The following is an 18,532-nucleotide window of genomic DNA, read 5'->3' as shown; positions in this document are numbered from 1 at the left end:
CCGATAGATAGCAGGTGTGTCTTTCTTTAGTCATAAGTACTGTGCAATTCAAATATTTGTAAAAATAATTTTTAAAATGTTAGGATAAACTGGGTGTGGTGGTGCATGCCTGTAATCCCAGAGACTCTGAATGCTGAAGTAAAAAGATCCCAAGTTTGAGGCTAACCTGGGCAATTTAGTGGGACTCTGTCTCAAATTAAAAGGTCTAGGGATATAATTCAGTGCAGAGTGCCCCTGGTTCAATCCCCAGTACCACACAAAAAAAAAAAAAAAAAAAAACCCAACTATTTTCAACTTAAATTCCATTCACCATTTTGAGCTATAATCTGGACTTCTTATTGAAGGACCTCAGTAGAGCTGACTTCATGGAAGTACTCATTACTGTATTTAAGTATAAAAGGGTGATCAGTTTACAGACCAGTCCTTGGACTCCGAAGTAGGGGGTAGTGTCCCATAGTTCAGTTCAGTTAGTTTTGTGTAACTCCTTAACAAACAAAGGGTAAGCTAGTTGAGTTTTTAGCTCCAAGTTACCTCTCCCCACTATTATGATTTTCCTTTACAAATCAAGAATTTTAAGAAGCAGAGGAAGTAAGGGCATAAAATGAAGTACAAGTGAATGAGTGAGAGAGCCGTGAAGTCCATGTCCCTGTTTGGAATGTTACACAAAATTAGGCTGGAAAAAAATGGGTGGCATAAAACCATGGTAGTCATGGAGGCAATGCTAAGGAATTCTGTGTTGAACCTGAAAGGAAAGGAGATACCTTGGAGCTCGAAGCAGAGAGGTTTTGAAAATGTGTATTTTGAAAAGCTTCTCTGGCTGTGGAGTGGGGGCAGGCGAGAGAAGCTGCAGTCATTTCCACTAGGAAGCCATAGCAGTCCATAGGTGATTGGGATTTGGCCTAGCATGGCCATAGTGAGACGGGGGTTAGGGTCTGGCTTTGGAACGTCCCCCCAAATCTCATGCATTGAACAGTTGGTTCCCCAGCAATGTCCAGTGGTGGGGTTTTTGGAAAGTAAGTGATTGAAGGATAAGGAAGGGCTCTAACCTCATCCATGGACTAATCCACTCCTTAGATTCAAGGACTACGAGAGGAGGAGGAAACTGTTGGCAGGTGGGGCGTGGTTGGAGGAAGTAGGTCACTGGGAGGGGTGCCCTGTGGGAGTGTATCTTGTTGCTGGCCCCTCTCTCTCTCTCTCTCCTCTCTCTCTCTCTCTCTCTCTCTCTCTGTCAGCCTCCTAGCTGCCATGAGGTAAGCAGTTCTCTCCACCATGCCCTTTGGCCATAGTGTTCTGCCTCACCTCAGACTCAAAGCAATGGAGCCAGCAGCCATGGACTGCAGCCTCTGAAACCACAGCCAATAAAGCCTTCCTCCTTCAAGGTGTTTTTCTCCCGTGTTTGTCACTGTGATGAAAAGCCGACCAACGCAGCAGACTAGGATTTGAGACTTTAGTAGGTTATGGCAATATGATTCAGTAAAGCAGGTGAGAAAGGTGGGGACCTGTGTAGACAGCCTCCAGCTTTCAACCTGAAGCATGACAGTCTTGGATTTGGTTTTAAACCTGTTCGTTTAAAGAGCTTTGCGCTGACCACTTGAAGCAGTCGATGGAAGCATCTTGGGGAGTCAGCCCCTATCAGTCCATGGAAACCCTTACCTTGGATGGGATCGGCCAAGGAGGGAGGATAGGGTGAGGAGTCACCAGGGTTCACCAACACCTAGAGCTAGAGGAAGAAAGCAGCTAACGGATCTCCATGGAGAGGTCAGAAGCCAGAGGAAACCCGGAGTGAGTTGTCACCGTATCCAAGGGAAAGATTTGGTGTCTCAGGGAACACAGGCACACGCCTTTCCTCTAAATAAGGGAAGTTTTTATTTAATATTTATTTTTAGTTGTAGATGGACATCATACCTTTATTTTATTATTTTTATGTGGTGCTGAGGATAGAACCCAGGGCCTTGCACGGGCTAGACAAGTGCTCTACCGCTGAGCCACAACCCCAGGCCAAGGAAGGGAATTGAATGTCACCTTTAAGTGGTTCATACTTGGATTCGTTCACAGATTACAGGTCACTTATACCTAAATGGAACTGCTGTTTCACTGAATCGATATTCATGCACTAAGCACCTGAAATGGCAGCGAGAGCCACAGAACTCGACGTAATCACAGCCGGCACACACTGTCAGGTTCCAACACGACGCCCAAATTCCTAGCTCCTGACACAGCCCCAAAGCAGCCAAGCAAGCTACCTGTTACCTGCCCGATGGCTGCCCGCTGATCTCAGGCTCCTTCCAGGTGGGGGCAGAGAGCATGCAGCCCCAGGCTCAGACCGCAGAAGGGCACTTCCTGGGCAGAGACCATTCACGTGCTGTGAGCAGAAAGTCACAGGCACTCCTTTTAATTGAAAATACCAGTTCCCCCCACGGTTCTTTCTGTTCCCATCTCACCATGGATTTTTTTCTTTCTTCTTCTTTTTTTTTTTTTTCTGAAATATTGCTTTTTTTTAAAACACTGAATGCTACATATGTAAACAACAAAAATCTTTGTGAATTGCACTGGGGAAATTTGTTGGGAAGTTGTGTTGGGGAAATGTCCAAGTGGGTCACTCTAGTCTGGACAATTTCAGGGCTTTCAGGTCCTCGTTGGGCCATTCCTAGAGTCTGGCTGCCTGCATTTCTCCCTCCATTCCTTCCTTCCTTTGCTGTGTTCCTCCCTTCTTTTCTCTACCCCTTCATGAATGCATCCTCCAACAACCACGGTAAAGCTCTGTATTGGTACCATTGGAGTGTAAAAGTGAGAGATGCTAAAAGGATCTAAGTAATAAACATAAAATATTTATGATCCAGGATAGAAAGTGGTAGATGCTATGACAGAGGCAAGGTTAGCGTGCCCCAAGCATGCAGAGAAGGGAGGAGCTGTTGGAAGGTTATCCAAGGGAAATGCACAGTCTTAAAAAGAACATTCTGGCTGCTGTGTGGAAAATGGATTTGGGGAGAGCTGGAGCAGGGAGTGCCCCAGGCAAAGGCAAGCCTGAAGGCCACAGGTGGTGGCCAAGAGCTGGTGCCTCCTGGGGTCCAGAGACCTAGAGAGAGGAAGAGGCCAGAAGTAAGTTTGTGTGGCATGGGCCACACCTTCAGGGTTTTACAAAACTTAGGATTTTTAATTTTGTTATTATTGTGAGAGCTCTCAAAAGTACGATTTCACAAATCGTACAAACATGGGAATTAGATCACCTTGGTGGAAACTGGCATGTTTTTAAGTTCGGAACAATAGAAAGAGGATCTGCCGGATACAGATGATTGTATTTATGCCAGTTCATTACCATTTCTGGTAATTCCTTGCCTGGAAAGGGCAATATTTCTGATGGGAAATTTAAAATGAGTTCTCAATGAACGGTTACCATTGGTGGCAGTCCCCCTCCAAGGCTCGCCCAAGTCCAACCCTAGGAAACATTTTCTGTTTCCTTTCATTCTCCAAAGTCTACAGCTTGGAAACAGCCTTTGCCCCTTTGCTTCCTGTCCCAACCTGTTGGATTCGTGTGTTCAGTGAGGGGTGGGAGCCCGAGGGATTCTGCATGCAGGGCTCCTTTGTTTACAGAGGGATCCCAACTCCTTTGATCTGAGTCTCCCGGTGAGTGTGGGTGGCAGTGGGCGGATCAGCCTGCATCTGGCTGCCTCTGGGTCTTTCCTAAGAAGCACCTTGTGGGTCAGCAACCCTGTGCTATTATGGTTATTATTATAATAAATACTTAAGTGCCAGCGAAGCCTCGAAGCAGCACACCACACAGCCAGACACAATTACCACCCACGCTTTGTGAGCCTTACAGAAATATGTAAAAATCTGCATAAAATGACTGCATTTCAGCAGTGTTTATGTGGGGCTTGAAGTGAACTTGATGAATTGCATTCCTTCAGCTGTGGGAAGAACCTGGCCGACAGTTAAGGATTTGGGGGAGTTGGAATGAGGGACAGAGAGAGCATAGGATGAGAGGTTTGGGAAGAGCATGGGATAAATCAATTGTCAGAGAAGAGTGACGGTGAGAACCAGTTCAGTGATGCCGAGAGTTCAGTGAAAGGAGCCAGGCACCCTGCCTATTTTGATTTCTCGACCTAGTGAAGGCTTGGGCCTGTTCCAGGGTTCAAGTCTGATTTGTTTCTATATTTTCTGATATGGTGATATGGGAATTAGATCTAATACCAGGTCCTGGATCCAGGCCGGCTCATGGGGAAATAATAGACAAACATGGATAATGCACTCAATATTTGACAACACCAAATAAATATGTCTGTTTAATAACTTCTTTGGCAAAATTAAACACCAGAAACCCTTTTTTGAAACCTTCTGGCTCATAAAATCTGAGGGTCCAAGCACCCTGAATAGCCTCCCTGTTAGATAAGGTGATATTTATTAAATGAAGGAAATAAGTGTACATCTTGTTGACTAAGGACAGATGAAGGAAAGGGGAAAGGAGTAAGAATCAATGAAACAAAAATATATCCATGAAGTACTTTGAAAAGAATTTATCATGGCGGGGGGGGGGGGAGGGAATCTGCAACAAAATGATAAGCAAGTAGTTTATAGTTTTAAGTTCATGACAATTAATAGAAAATCAGTGTGCTCAATAAATAAGTGGACAAAGATCATAAACCAGACAAGTAGCAGCATGGAAATTATGTAGTAATCCAGCATATAGCTCTTTCAGTTCTCCCACCCATCTTACGTACCTAACTTTGCTAAATGCTGTTTCATGCATTTTTCCTTAACAAATATCAATATCCTAATATTGTCTCTATATATTCCTTATTTATCTTATTTATTCACTCCCCAAATCTCATGTAAATTTCACAAGGGCTGGGACATCTACTGGTTTTGTTTGCTGCAGTGTCTGGAACAGGGCTGGCACATAATAGCTGCTCAACAAATACATACCAAACTTCTACTATGAATGAAAGCACTGTTGGTTAATGGCTCACAGCTGACCTGGGGAATGTCCAAGACACCCTTGTACTTCCATTACTTACATTTGTGTCAAGGATCCCTGATGAAAACTGGACAAGATATTTATGAAATTCACAGCTGGCCCAAAATTTGGAAGCAAGAAAATAAAAATGAAAAAAAAAAAAAACCAACATTCTAGATGTAAAACTGAGCAAGTCTAAACATAAGAGAAGGAAAGAATAATAAAAATACTGGTAGAATTTCCTCTTGTTTTAGAATCTATCATGGGATTGAATGTGGATTAATGGGATTAATTTGTTTGTTAATCTAAACAAATTATAAATTACTAAAAAAGGTTGTTTTCTGAGATGGGATTCCATGAAGAAGAAGAGCCCTTGAGGAAGGGAGATGACTGCTAAAAGTTTGTGTTGGCATTTTAAATCTCCAGTTATGTGGAGATTTGGAGTCCTTTAAATAGTAGAATCATGTATAGGTTTCCTGGAGTTAAGAAGAATGTTAATAAGAATAATAAAAACTAAGTAGCTACTATGGAACAGGCACTGTGTGGTATCCAGGGCTTTATTTTCCTGACTTTTCTGCCTGTTAGAAGTGCAGAATCAAATACAGAGATTTGCCCTTGGACACACCTTTGTTTCAAGAAGAAAATGGAGAAGGAAATTTTGGCCAACATTTAGAAATCAGTAGATTTTCACACACAGAGCCAGATTTCCCTCATCCTTAAGGGACATACATGGACACTGACCACAGTGGAAGCTGGTGCTGTGTGGCTTGGTCTCCCCTCTCACACCGTCTCCCCTGCTCCCTGTGGCCTCCTTCCTCACAAGGCAATGTCCTGGGCAACCGACGAGCTCATGGTAGCAGTTGGGCAGGAATTGGTCCTAGAATAAAAAGACCACTCACAAGCCATATTATGTTCATTTCATTAAAGCCCTTTTATGTGCAGGAATATTCTAGAATTTAAAATGTCATAGTTGGGCTTTTGCAGTAATGAAAATTAATAATAGTTGGATTAGGGAAATTAGGCTAAACCTGGGAGATGATTTGAGAGAGACCATGTTTCAAATACCCATCAATGAAGAAAAGAATCGTTCAGCACAAAAGAAGCACGGAACTCTGCCCTCGCTCTCTGGAGAGTGAATGTGGAAGACTCGATATTGAGCTAGATTCAGCTTGGTAACTAAGCATCTGAGCCCAGTGTCTCTTGGTAACCTCAAAGTCCTGCAGGCACCGTGAGAGAGTATCACATGGAGATCCCAAGACCAGTCCAGTCCCGGACACGAGACCCCTACGTGCCCTCATCCAGTGGCATAGTCCTTGGCTTAAGGGAAACCTATTTGGAGAGAAGATAATTTGGCAATAGATTGGTAACCTATTGGGCAAGTTCTGGACTAGAGATGCTGGCTAAGGGCCTCCCTTGCTGGAACATAGTGTACCCCCCTTGAAGGCTGAGAATCTTAAAGAAAACACCGCTCACCCTCCCCTCCTCCTTTTTTTTTTTTTTTTTCCAAAGTTGAGCTTTAGAGGAGAAAGAACAGAAGGGGCGAAAAGTGGTAAGAAAAAAATTATAACAAGTTTATCTATTTTTAAAATATTGCCCTGATACATGTATCATGAGCTATCTTTAAAGTTAAATATGACTAGCAAAAAGCATGTCCTGAATTAGAAAGGCTCAATGCAAAGTTTGTAGTTAGCAGCGAGGCAGGCGGTACATGCCTGTAATCAGAGGCTGAGGCAGGAGGATCACAATTGAGGCCAGCCTCAGCAACTTAGTGAGACTCTATCTCAAAATAAAATAAAAGGACTGGGGTATAGCTCAATGATAGAGCACTTGCCCAGCATGCACCATGTTTGAGGCCCTGGGTTTGATCCCCAGTACCACCACCACCAAAAAAAGAAGAAAGAAGAAAGAATTATTTTTGCACTTATTTTGAGCTTGTTCCCAACAGGCATGCAGAACAGGGAGGGCATTGGCTCACTGGATGATTGAGCTGGAGAACCTTTCAAGGATCGTTGGCGGGCGCATTTAGCTCTTGTAATGGGAACAACCATATCCTTGGTAGAAATTTCACAGCATATGACAGCTGCATGGCGCATCTGTTGGAGTCCAAAAAATCAGTTTCACAGCATTTGTTGGGAAAGATTCAGCTTGGCACCAGGTCCGCAAAAAGGCCCTGGGAGTTTAAACTGAGTGCAAGTTGAACAGGCTGTGAGTTTAATGAAATGTTACTCTCCATCCTTGGAATGAAAATATCTAGTCCCGTTACCAGCTGAGTGAGCTGTTCAAACCGCACTAAAGTACTCCAGTAAACCCTCATCGTGCTAACAAGGATGTCGAAAATTAGGGTTTGTTGCTAAGAAGATAGTCAAGAAGAACCTAGAAATCCTGACACAGGCAATGGCTGAGAGACCAGAGGTGATAGGTCTCCAGTTTAACCTGAAGAGGAGAAAACTAAGGATTTTCCATGGTTGTCCTCGGATACTCAAAGGCTTGACTGATACAGGACCTTGTCAAACTGTGTCTTGACGATTGTATCTGTTGAATAAATAAATGAATGGAAAGAAAGTAGGTGTGTGTGTGTGGTGTGTGTGTGTGTGTGGTGTGTGTGTGTGTGTGTGTGTGTGTGTGTGTGTGTTTTCTAGAGAAGAAAAGAACACGTGGTGAAAATCCAGGGAAAGAGATAAATGTGAGACACTATAAAAGTGACTTGTAGCCCCAGTGGTACCAAGGGAAGGACAGGTCATTTTACCAGACTAGGACAGATTCCAGGGGAGGTGGCAGGAGCCTCTGTTTGATTTGTAAGAGTGCCTACATGCAGTGCTAAATCAGGGTCATGAGAATAAGATTAAATGGAGAGGCGAGGGCTTTGGAGTCAGACCTGGGAGCAAATTATACCTTTGCTTTTTAGCTGGGTGTCTTTAGGCAAGACAACTACCCTCTCTAAGTATTCGTTTTCTCATTTGTTAAGTGAAGATAATAAACTCACATTAAAATGTTACGGTGAGAATTATTGAGCTGATGAACGTGAAGCCCTCGAAACACAGTGGACTCTGGGTAGATGTCATTGACTTCCTGTGGATGAGATGGCCTTTAAAGCAGCAGAAGAAAGTTCTAGAAACTACTGAGAGGCAGTACTTAGGAAGTCCATTAGACTCACTTCATCATCTTTGTTGGTTCCCATTTTGACACAGGCCCTGCCCAGAGCAGCTGCTCAGCACATGTGGGCCCATTTGTTGACTTTATGGTCAGCACTCTGGATAAGTCCTGGCCCTGGGCACTCTAGAAATAGGCTTTTGTTGAGGCTGCGTGGCCAATGGAGACGAGCGCACGGAGGAAGGAAGTAGGTTTGACATCAGAGAGGGGCTCAGATCCCAGCTCTCCACCAGGCCACATTCCTCTGCCTCTGGGCTGCCTTTTTCTCCTGGGCTGCCTTTTTGCTCCTGTGAGCGAGGGATGAATCCCGTGGGCAAAGGTGTTGGGGATTCTTTTCTCAGGGGATCCTCTAAACAATCCAGGGAGGCAGGTAATGTGCTGTCTACGTTTGTAGAAGAAACAAGATTTGGAAGCTGAAGTGGATTTCCCAAGGGAAGAGCAGCCCTGGTATCACCCACATCCCACAACCTCAAGGCACAGCATCGTTCTCTTCTAAATCGTGACTGAAACATCTTGAGTGTCTACTGTATGCCAGGTGCTAGGTCATGTGTCACCTCATTGGCTGTTGAGGTCCTCCATGGAGATGTCACTCCCTGAGTCTCTTAGGAACATTTTCAGGATGAGCTTCCTAGACACCATAGGGGAGGTCTTTCTTAATTGGACTGTGGTTCTCTTTGATGCTTGGATTTGGGAGGGGCATTCAGGGCACAAGTGAGGACCAGAAAAGGTACCTGTCCGACAGTCTTATGGGCTCTCCAGCCTTGACCGCCACTGGAGCGACAGGTGCTGTGTATCTTGAACGCAGAACATCACTAGTTGTTAGACAGTGGGGCCCGAGCCTTCAGCTGGAAGCCTCGGGCATTCTGCAGCCCGTAGACTTGCTGTGTGGAATTTCAGAGTGTTTTGAAGTCAATTCCTCGCAGATACTTAAATCATGAATTTTTGCATAAGAACATATCATTTAAGATGTTTGGTTCCTCTTAAAGAACAGGACACTCTGGCAACCTGAGTTCACATTCTCCCAGGCAGCAACCCAGCAGCACTGTGTCAGAGCTGCTTTCTTTAGGAGGAGCAAGAGTCCTCATGGTCCCCAGACGGTGCCTTTCATTCCTGCATTGAGAACTTTAAACCCACTGGTGGTACCCGGCATCATTTATACTACTACTAGCAAAAACACCTGGAAGAATGTTCCTGATGGTTTTTCTTGATGATGCCTTTCCCCCCACTCTTCCTAGTCTGCGATTGCAATGGGAAGTCCAGGAAGTGCATCTTCGATCAGGAGCTTCACCGACAGACAGGCAACGGATTCCGCTGCCTCAACTGCAATGACAACACCGATGGCGTCCACTGTGAGAGGTGCAAGGAAGGGTTTTACCGCCACAGAGACAGAGATCGCTGTTTGCCCTGCAATTGTAACCCCAAAGGTAGGTGAAGGGCTGGGGAGAAAGAAGGGGAGGGGGCATGAGAGGGAAGGAGGAAGGAGGGATTGATGAAGAGGAGGGAGGGAAAGAGGAAAAGAAAGTGGAGGCCAAGAGGAAGGTGTGCAGCTTCCAGAAAACTGGGAATCCGGCAGACACTAGAGTTTGGAGCAATTTCAACCTGAAAGGAAATGTGTTTCTTTTGAGTTGGGGTTGGTGGAAACAGCTGGTGTCTTTGGACCTCGTTGACTTGGACTCTAGTGCTGAGAGTCCCATGATTAACTTTTTCAGGTAGATGACAGTCTGTGAAGCTGTCAGGGACAAGGGAAGCTTGCTTGCTTGCAGCGAAGGTCCCTCATCTCCATAACCATCACTTTGCCCAGCTTCTTGAAAAATAGGAACCCAAAAGATGGGTTTCTGTGCTTTGCCTTGTGCTAGCAATATGAAGTGGTAACCACAAGAGAGACGACAAGCAAATAGGAAGATTAGAGTCTTTCATGGGATGTTTATAAGAGAAAATAGAACAACCAACAGGAAGCTCCTAACAGGGAGGCAGGTTGATAGGAAAGCTAGTTGCTTTTCTTTTAAGTGACCCCCCCCCCAAACCAGTGCTCCAGTTGGTGGGCACACCCTGCTCTGCTTATCCTGAGCAGACAGTAAAAACAAGTTAGTAAATATAAACAAGGAGAGGCAGATAGTTCTGTGAATAAGTTAAGGTATTTTAGTTGTTGTTGTTGCCTTATTGTTCTATCCTCTTTCTTGTCATGGTTTAGTTCTCTTTGCTAGAAAATGTTAAAAAGCATGATAAACACTCATCCACTTAAAGGGGAGAGCTGTACTGCGTGGCTTACTTGCGTGTCCCTTCTGGAAACCCAATTCAGAGCAGCAGTTGAAAGAATCTAAAAGTGGGCAGATGTCAGTGAAGTCAAATGAGTTGCTGGTTGAATGTGTTATATAGAAAATTGGGGAGACCCGTGATGATATAGCCCATACCCCAGGAGTCAGTCCCAAGTTCATGCAATTTGCAATTCTCATGTGATTTGGGTCAGATTTGCTTAGCTTTGTGGTATAGAATCAGTATCCAGAATCTTTTGGAGTTAGCAGTTCTCCCTGTGAATCAAAGAACTTCATGAAGAAAACGTATTCTGCTTTAATGAGCATTTATTTAACCTCTGGGAGGAGCCCCCAGCTACTTAGAGCATGCAACTTCTCTGAGAGTCACTGGGGTTGGCTCAGTCCAGCAGAGGGGTCGGCAAGAGTGTGATTAGAGACTCAGCTGGCTGCCCTGGAAGGCCTGAGACAGGTTATAATTTCAGAGGAGACTGAACCTCGGCAAAGAGGAAGGGTGGGGAGGAGTTCACCATCTCCTCCTTCTCAGTGTGGAGTCCTCTGCTTGCCCAGGAGCAGGGAGCCTGGCTCTATCTTTTCCCGTGGAGGGCAAGCGCCCAGACCCTGTGTGAACCACAAAGTGGAGCAAGCGGTGGAGCCAGCAATGATGCTCTTACCTGATGTGTTGTGTGATTCTCTTATCTGTGTGCAGGTGCTGACCCGGCCAGGCCCTTTACTAGTGCGTTTCATCCAGTGCTAATCAATCATTACCAATGACATCCCAGAGGGGGCGGTGCTATTTTTTCCCCCTATTTTATCAATGAGGAAAGGCTTGGAGAGGGAGAGGAAGAAGCCTGTACAGCTAAGGGGCAGAGCCAGGGCTCAAACCCACGTGTGCTCACATCAGAGTCATAGCCTACAGGATACTGGTGGATTTTGGAGCCAGGCAGCCTGGATCCAGTTCAAATCTTGGCACTACTGCTACCTCTGGGCACCTGGGACACATTCAATAACCTCTCCCTGCTCCAGTATCCTCATCTGAGAAAAGTCATACATCATAGAATCTGGCAGAAAGAAAATGATGCTTGTTTGACAACAAATTGGAGTTGATTGTAGTTGGTATAATTAAGATGGAGGTCAAGGTCCCAATCTCCTGGAACGCTGACCTTTTTAAAAAATTACATTCCAGCATGAAAGAAGCCTTGTAGAAGCCACATATTTGGTCTGAAACTGTCAGTTAACCTATTACTTATTATTAACATCTCCCAGTTGGCAGTGAATATTTTTAAATATTTTTCAACAGTGGGAAAGCTGACCTAGAAAGTCAACCAGTGGCCTAAAGTCTCCTAGCAAGGGACAGCCAGACCTAATGTTTAACCCACCTCCTCGTCCTGGACACAGTTACCTATTGTTTCCTCCACACGAAAGAAAAAATTTAGGAAATAAAAAAAAAAAGGGCGTTAAAAGGTGACATCCAGGGGAGACCGCAGGAGTCCAGGGAAAACATCATGGACGTTGTTTTCTAAGATCTGACTAATACTTGACACTGTTCCTGAGCATTTTCATATACTGTATCTTTTGTTGGCTCCCATAACAGCCCGACAACCCTTATGATTTAACACGTCCTGCCTCCCCCGTTATAAAGACCAAAGCTTCAGGGTCTAACGGGCCCAAGTTGAGTGTTGGGTCAGTGGCAGAGACTGCTCCTGCCACCTACTACTCCTGCTCCACCTCAGCTGTGCTGCTCAGTAAACCAGAGGCACAAATATAATGTCCTGTGTGATTTCTCAGTCTCACAATCAGCTGGAGATCATTTCCCCTTTGAAGTCACAGCTGGCAAGGGAATTTGTTGTACATTCAGTTTCAAATGCAAAAGAAGCCGCTCATTCCATGTGTGGCAAACAAACCCCACAGCTCCACTAATCCCCACGGTGGTCGCAGATTTTGGATTTCACGTCAATTTCTCATATGCTCCAAAGTGAGGCTTCTTTTTAGGTAATGGTGTTATGGGCTCAGCAACAGGAATGAGTGTCTTCAACTCATTACCACATATTGAAACCCTATGTGAATGTATATTTTTACCTCCCATGACACCTAAATTCTTGAGGTCTGTGTGGACATCATTGATATGGACTTGTTCTCTTAGTTTTATTATCACTTATATATCTATGAATCTGATCGAGGGATTATTCATATCATAATATTTGAACTATTGTTTAAAACGTGTCTTTAAATGTAAGTGTACATATGTATAGGTATTTGGGGGAGGGTACTGGGGATTGAACCCAGAGGCACTTAACCACTAAGCCACATCCCCAGCCATTTTTTATATTTTATTTTTAGAGACAAGGTCTCACTGAATTGCTTAGGGCCTTGCTAAATTGTTGAGGCTGGCTTTGAACTCATGATCCTTCTGCCTCAGCCTCCCAAGCTGCTGGGATTACAGGTGTGCATCATGGCACCTGCTTACACATGTATTTTCAAGTGTTCTCAAAAGGAAATAAACTCTTTTGGATTAAATTTTAAATAATAATAATTTTTAACACCTTCCCGAGTCCTCATGTGGACTCTATCTACATAAGCCCTGAAAGTGTGCATTGATTCAATTATTGCTTATGGAAACAGAAAGATCTTCTTAATTTGTTCTTTAAAGCCAATTGTTTATAGTCCCTAAGACTAGCTTATAATCTAAAAGTTGGGGCATATGTTTTTATTTTCGTGAGACACTTTGAAAACCCAGCGTTATTATTTCTGGAAATTTTGTGTCATGAAATAAGCTAACATGTTCACAGAAAGTTAACATGTCAACTTTGAAGGCTTGAAGGGGGCCTCCAGGGTAAATGACAGTATAATGTAGGAAACAGACTAGTCTCTTAGAGCATTATGAACTACATTTTTTTGAACACCTACACTATATGTGCGACTCTGAATTAGGCACTTTATATATATTAACTCACAGTTCCCAACAGCCCTAGAAGGTATCTGTTGTCATCATCATTTAAAAGAAGTAGGGAAGCAACTTGCCCAAGGACACACCGCTAGTGAGAGCCAGAGCTGGCATTTGACTTGAGATCTATTGGTCTTTAACACCTGGGCTGTTTTCTGGTTCCCCAGCTTCCTCTAGCAGTACTCTCTAGACAGTGTCCCACAGAACACTGTGACCCTTAGGATAATAATAGGTATTGCCTTAGGATGTCCAATAATGTTCAGAAACATTGGCATTAAAAGTTAAACAATGGGAGTGGGGGCAGCATGGGAGGAATGGAGGAATTTTGGATAGGGCAAAGGGGAGGGAGGAGAAGGGAGAGGGCATGGGGGTAGGAAAGGCAGTGGAATGAGATGGACATCATTACCCTAAATACATGTATGAAGACACTAATGGTGTGACTCTACTTTGTGTACAACCAGAGAAATGAAAAATTGTGCTCCGTATGTGTACTATGAATTGAAATGCATTCTGCTGTCATGTATAACAAATTAGAGTAGATAAATACATTTTTTAAAAAAGTTAAACAAGGGCTAGGGTGCAGCTTAGGGATAGAGTGCTTGTCCAGTGTGTGCAATCCCTGGGTTCCAACCCCAGCACTGAAAGAAAAAAAAAAATGCTGAGCAAGCTTTTTGCCTACTGAATGTATGATTATGTTATCAATCTCTAAAAGATTTAGCTTACACCATTTCTTAAACCGTTGACCACAGAATACTTACTTTCCTGGGACATAGTTAATACTTCTCAGAAGAATGCTTTGTAGAATACCGTCTGGGACTATTTGGGCCAAGTATGATATTTTCTACCCTATAAGGTTCTTATTATTATTCTTATAATTTATAATTCACTTCTAAATAACTACTGCAGAGAGAATATTCTGAAGTTGAAAGTATAATTATCATTAATTTGAATGGAAAAAAAATGTGTTTCTGGGGCTGAGGTTATGGCTCGGGTAGAGCGCTCGCCTCGAACATGCGAGGCCCTGGGTTCGATCCTCAGCACCACATAAAAATAAATAAATAAAATAAAGGTATAAAAAAATGTGTTTCTGGGTTCCCCAGTCAACATGCATTTATGTTAAAACAACCGATCTCATTACAGAGAGACTTTTTTTTTTAAATCTAATGTTACTAATGACAGCATAACTTTAAAAGGAATTTTTCTTCCTAGCTTCCTTTGCTGACCGCTTATAGAGCTGTGAGTGTGGTGGTCTCCAAACCCAAACCCAGCAGCCTCTCCGTGTTCCACCCTGTTGCCTTCAGCTCTGAGAACTCTCATTCTCCTCTCTTGATTCCCAGACCTCCCATCCCTGGGTTCCTCTACTTGGTTTGACTCTGTCCTGAGATTTTCTCCTTTCTGAACATCCTCATCCTTAATTTGTGGGGTTCCAGTTCTGTTCACAGCTTTCCCCTCCTCTCTCTGGGCGCCCCCAGAGTGAATTCGTGCTTACTGGGGCTTCTTAGTCAGCCTGTGTGCTGAGGGCTCCTACACCTTCCTCGCCAGCCTCTTTCTGGTGCTGCAGATGAGTACTTCCTCCTGGATGTGCCACTGGAAAGGCCAGCTCGTATGTCTGAAGCTCAACCCACTGCCTTCACTTTAGGATTCATCCCAGGGTCTTGCTGTCCTTTGGCCTTCTCAGCTGGGTAAATAGATCACAGTCCCGAGAGCTGTGAACTGTGGGACCAGGGTGTCATCCAGATGGTCTCTTCTTCCTCAGCATCCGTGACCCCACAGCTGCCCACACCTGTTCATTCTGCGTCCACTATGGCTCTTGCCACATCCCCCCACCCCCGCTGTGGCTCTCCATCCAGGCCATCATGGTACGGGTGGATGCAGGCCGGTCTTGCCCTTTCCAAGCCATCAGCAGATTGCTCCAGAGGGTCTTAACGGCAGGACGTCTCTTGTCACTACCTGCCTGCACCTCTGAGAGCTCCTTATTCTCCAAAAGTTGATCTGTCATCCAGCTGAAAACTTTTAATCCACTTCTAGGTAGTATGAGCTAGCATAGAGAAGCTGCCTAACTCAATATCTCTTGTGTGTTCAAAAAATGTCGCTTACACTCTTATTACAGAGCGCTCCTTCAAGCCTTGCCAAGGTGACATGGAGCTGTTCACAGACTCTCACTGTGAAGGTGACTAATTTCTTTCGTGTTTCACATGCCTCATAAAAGCCTTTATATAGGCACAGAGCCAATGCATTTATTGATTTGAATTCAATCTACTAGTGGGTTAAAAATTCACAGAAAGATAACTAACAAACTCACTAACAAACATGTAGCTCTGGCTGATATTCTCTGGTCTCTGTGGATTATGGCCACCGTAATGATCACAGTTATTTGAAATATATGGATTATTTTACGGTTCTGCCTGCTGCAGGGACATTATGAAAGTAGCTAGCCTTCTACCTCATCTTTTGGCTCTCGGTCAACTCCTGTCACAAAAGCCCCTCCCTCTTCCTTGACAAACACACATTAACCCTGCAGGTTTCCAGGTGCCTGCTTTGCGTGGGGCGCTGTGCTGCAACCCAAGCAGGGATGGTGAAAAGTAAAGCCAGGCCGAGGACTAGAGTGGGGGTGGTGGGGGGCTGGGGGGCAGACAGTTTAGATACAGGAGTCGGAGAAGATTTCTCCAGGAAGTAACATCTAGTCTCACCAGAGTGTTGCAAATGGGCCAACGAGGAGAAGTTTGGGGAAAGAGCATTCCAGAAGGAGCAGAAGGTGCAACCATGCTGAGAAAGCAGTTCAGCACCTTCCAGGAATAGGAAGGGATGCTGGGTGGCAGGAGCTTAGTGAGCCAGGGTAAGAGATGAGGGAAGGGAGGCAGGGTCTCAGGCCGGGGCGTGGGGTTTGCATTTGATTCTGCTTCTAGTGGGGTCCAAGCCAGAGGACTTCAATAAAACACGATCTCAGTTACCTTTTGAAAAGAGCACGCTGGCTTCCATATGGAGACTGGAGCATGGAGAGGGGAGGATGGAGGCTGAGGCAAGTGAGGTGGGGCCCAGGTGAGAGAAGATGGAGGCTTAGCCTGGGCGGGCTCAAAGGCAGGTAGGCGGTGAGAGGTGGTGACATTCCACAGTGGTTCTTCTTCTTTTTTTTTTTTTTCACCCTGAGAGCGTCTCATTTTTCATCAACCCTCAATTTGAGAGGATGCATTTGCAACTAAGAGCATGTCCCTGAAAAACTGAGTAGGTGAGAGCCACACTCTAAGGCACTAACAGGCCAGCACAGAGCGGCATTCCATGAGATGCATTCAGCAAGGTGTGAGGGTGAGGGGCCCCTCTCCAGACAGGTGGAGATGTTTTTGGTGAAGGGGCCTTTTTGTGCTCTTAAAAAGCTTACCAGGAGCTGGGGTTATGGCTCAGCGGTAGAGCACTTGCCTAGCACATGCGAGGCCCTGGGTTCGATCCTCAGCACCACATAAAATAAATAAGTAAATAAAATGAAGGGATTGTGTCCAACTACAACTAAAAAATAAATATTAAAAAAAAGCATGCCAGCCAACAAATACACGAAAGAATGTTCAACATCTTTAGTAATCAGGGAAATGAAAATCAAAACTACGCTGAGATTTTTATTTCACTCCAGTTAGAATGACAATCATTAAGAACACAAAAAATAATAAATGTTGATAAGGATGCAGGGGGAAAAAAAAGAACACTTATATACTGTTGGTAGGATTGTAAATTAGCGTAATCTCTGTGGAGATTTGTAGGGGTTCCTCAAAAGACCAGGAATGGGCTCCTAGGTGTTTTTCCTAAAGAAATAAAATCATCATATACAGTGATGCACGCATCTGTATGTTTATAGCAGCACAATTCACAATGGCCCAGTTATGGAGCCAGCCTAGGTGTCCATCAACAGACGAAAATGGGTAAAGAAAATGTGCTATATATACATGGGACAGTTTTACTCAGCCATAAAGAAAACAAAACTACACCATTTGCAGGCAAATGGATGGTTCCGGAGAACATCGTGCTAAGTGAGATAGGTCCAGAGTCATGTGTTTCTTTTATATGCAGAAGCTAGAGAGAAACAAGGAAAAAGGGACCCCATAAAAATAGAAGTGAGACCAGTAGAACAGAGAAAGGGAATGTGGAGGAGAAGGGGAGGGGAAGGGGAGGTAGGTACAGGGGAATGAATGAGACCAATCTATGCCATGTGCACATAAGAAATTTTAAGAGGCCCTGCCATACAAACACTGATTCCTGAAAGGTGGTTTTCGTCTGTTAGAGATAAGGGGGGATGTCACTCAGTCTGTGCTATGAGCTCACTCCTACGAGGCAGATGTGCTCAGTCACAGATTTTCTTTCTTGAGATCTCAATGACTGGATGGACTGCTTCAGAAAAGCCGTAGGCTGATGCTCCCTAATGCCAAATCAGGGCAGATGTGTAAATAAAAATGACTTTATGAGCAATTTCATTTCTGTTCATGAAGATAACAGAACCATCATCTGTCAAAACCATCTCTACTGGGTGGAAGAATGCTCAGATGATTTGAAATAATTATTCGAGGCAGCAGGTGCTGGATATTACTAGGTGTCTTGAGCTCCCACAGGTGGGAAGTTGCTTCCTAATGCCTTGTAAGTTAAATACTTTCTTTTCATCTTCCCTTTCCCCCCACCTGGTGGGTTGCAGGTTCTCTCAGTGCTCGATGTGACAATTCTGGACGATGCAGCTGTAAGCCAGGTGTGACAGGAGACAGATGTGACCGGTGTCTGACAGGCTTCCACACGCTCACCGACGCTGGGTGCATCCGAGACCAGAGACAACTGTGAGCATCCCCACCCCACCATTGCTGTCATTAATGGGAATAATGACAATGACATTCCATCGGTGATCACTTTGATTTTATGAGCATCTGTAGTGTGCTAAACACTGTTTTGAGTACTTCATGTGGGTTATCTAATTTAATCCTCACACCAACCCTAAGGGATTGGGGGTGTCATTATGTTCGTTGTAAAGATCAGAAATTTAAACCAGGATAAGCTAAGTTGGCCCACGTTACTGAGTAGGGTGGGCCTGCTATTCCAGCCCAGACTCTTGGCTCCTGAACCTGTTTTCTTCACCCTGACCATTGCCTCCTGTGAAGAACCACGACGGAGGGACAGAGTCCATCACATTCTAACCTGGGACCCAAGGAACTTGGCATAGAAAAACTTTTCTACCTAATCTCGGTTCCCCTTAGTTTGTAACATTCT

The 18,532-nt window shown here is 44.5% G+C and overlaps 1 protein-coding gene across 3 annotated transcripts in view; it reads left to right on the top strand.

The window, feature by feature from the left end:
• Positions 1–18,532, top strand: part of LAMC2 (laminin subunit gamma 2) — a 64,517-nt gene that overhangs the window by 15,238 nt on the left and 30,747 nt on the right. For all 3 annotated transcript variants that reach the window (XR_014022493.1, XM_081297867.1, XM_081297866.1), the window contains 2 exons: positions 9,340–9,528; positions 17,970–18,105. Coding sequence is in view for 2 of the 3 variants with exons in the window: in XM_081297867.1 (XP_081153993.1) it covers positions 9,340–9,528; positions 17,970–18,105 (325 nt within the window). In the remaining variant the exon portion in view is untranslated. The remainder of the gene's footprint in view (positions 1–9,339; positions 9,529–17,969; positions 18,106–18,532) is intronic.

This window comes from Spermophilus citellus, assembly GCF_964194105.1.
Source record: "Spermophilus citellus genome assembly, chromosome: 6".
NCBI lineage: Eukaryota > Metazoa > Chordata > Mammalia > Rodentia > Sciuridae > Spermophilus > Spermophilus citellus.
Note: the sequence above shows the minus strand (reverse complement) of the source record. Positions and strands in the feature narration are given on the sequence as shown.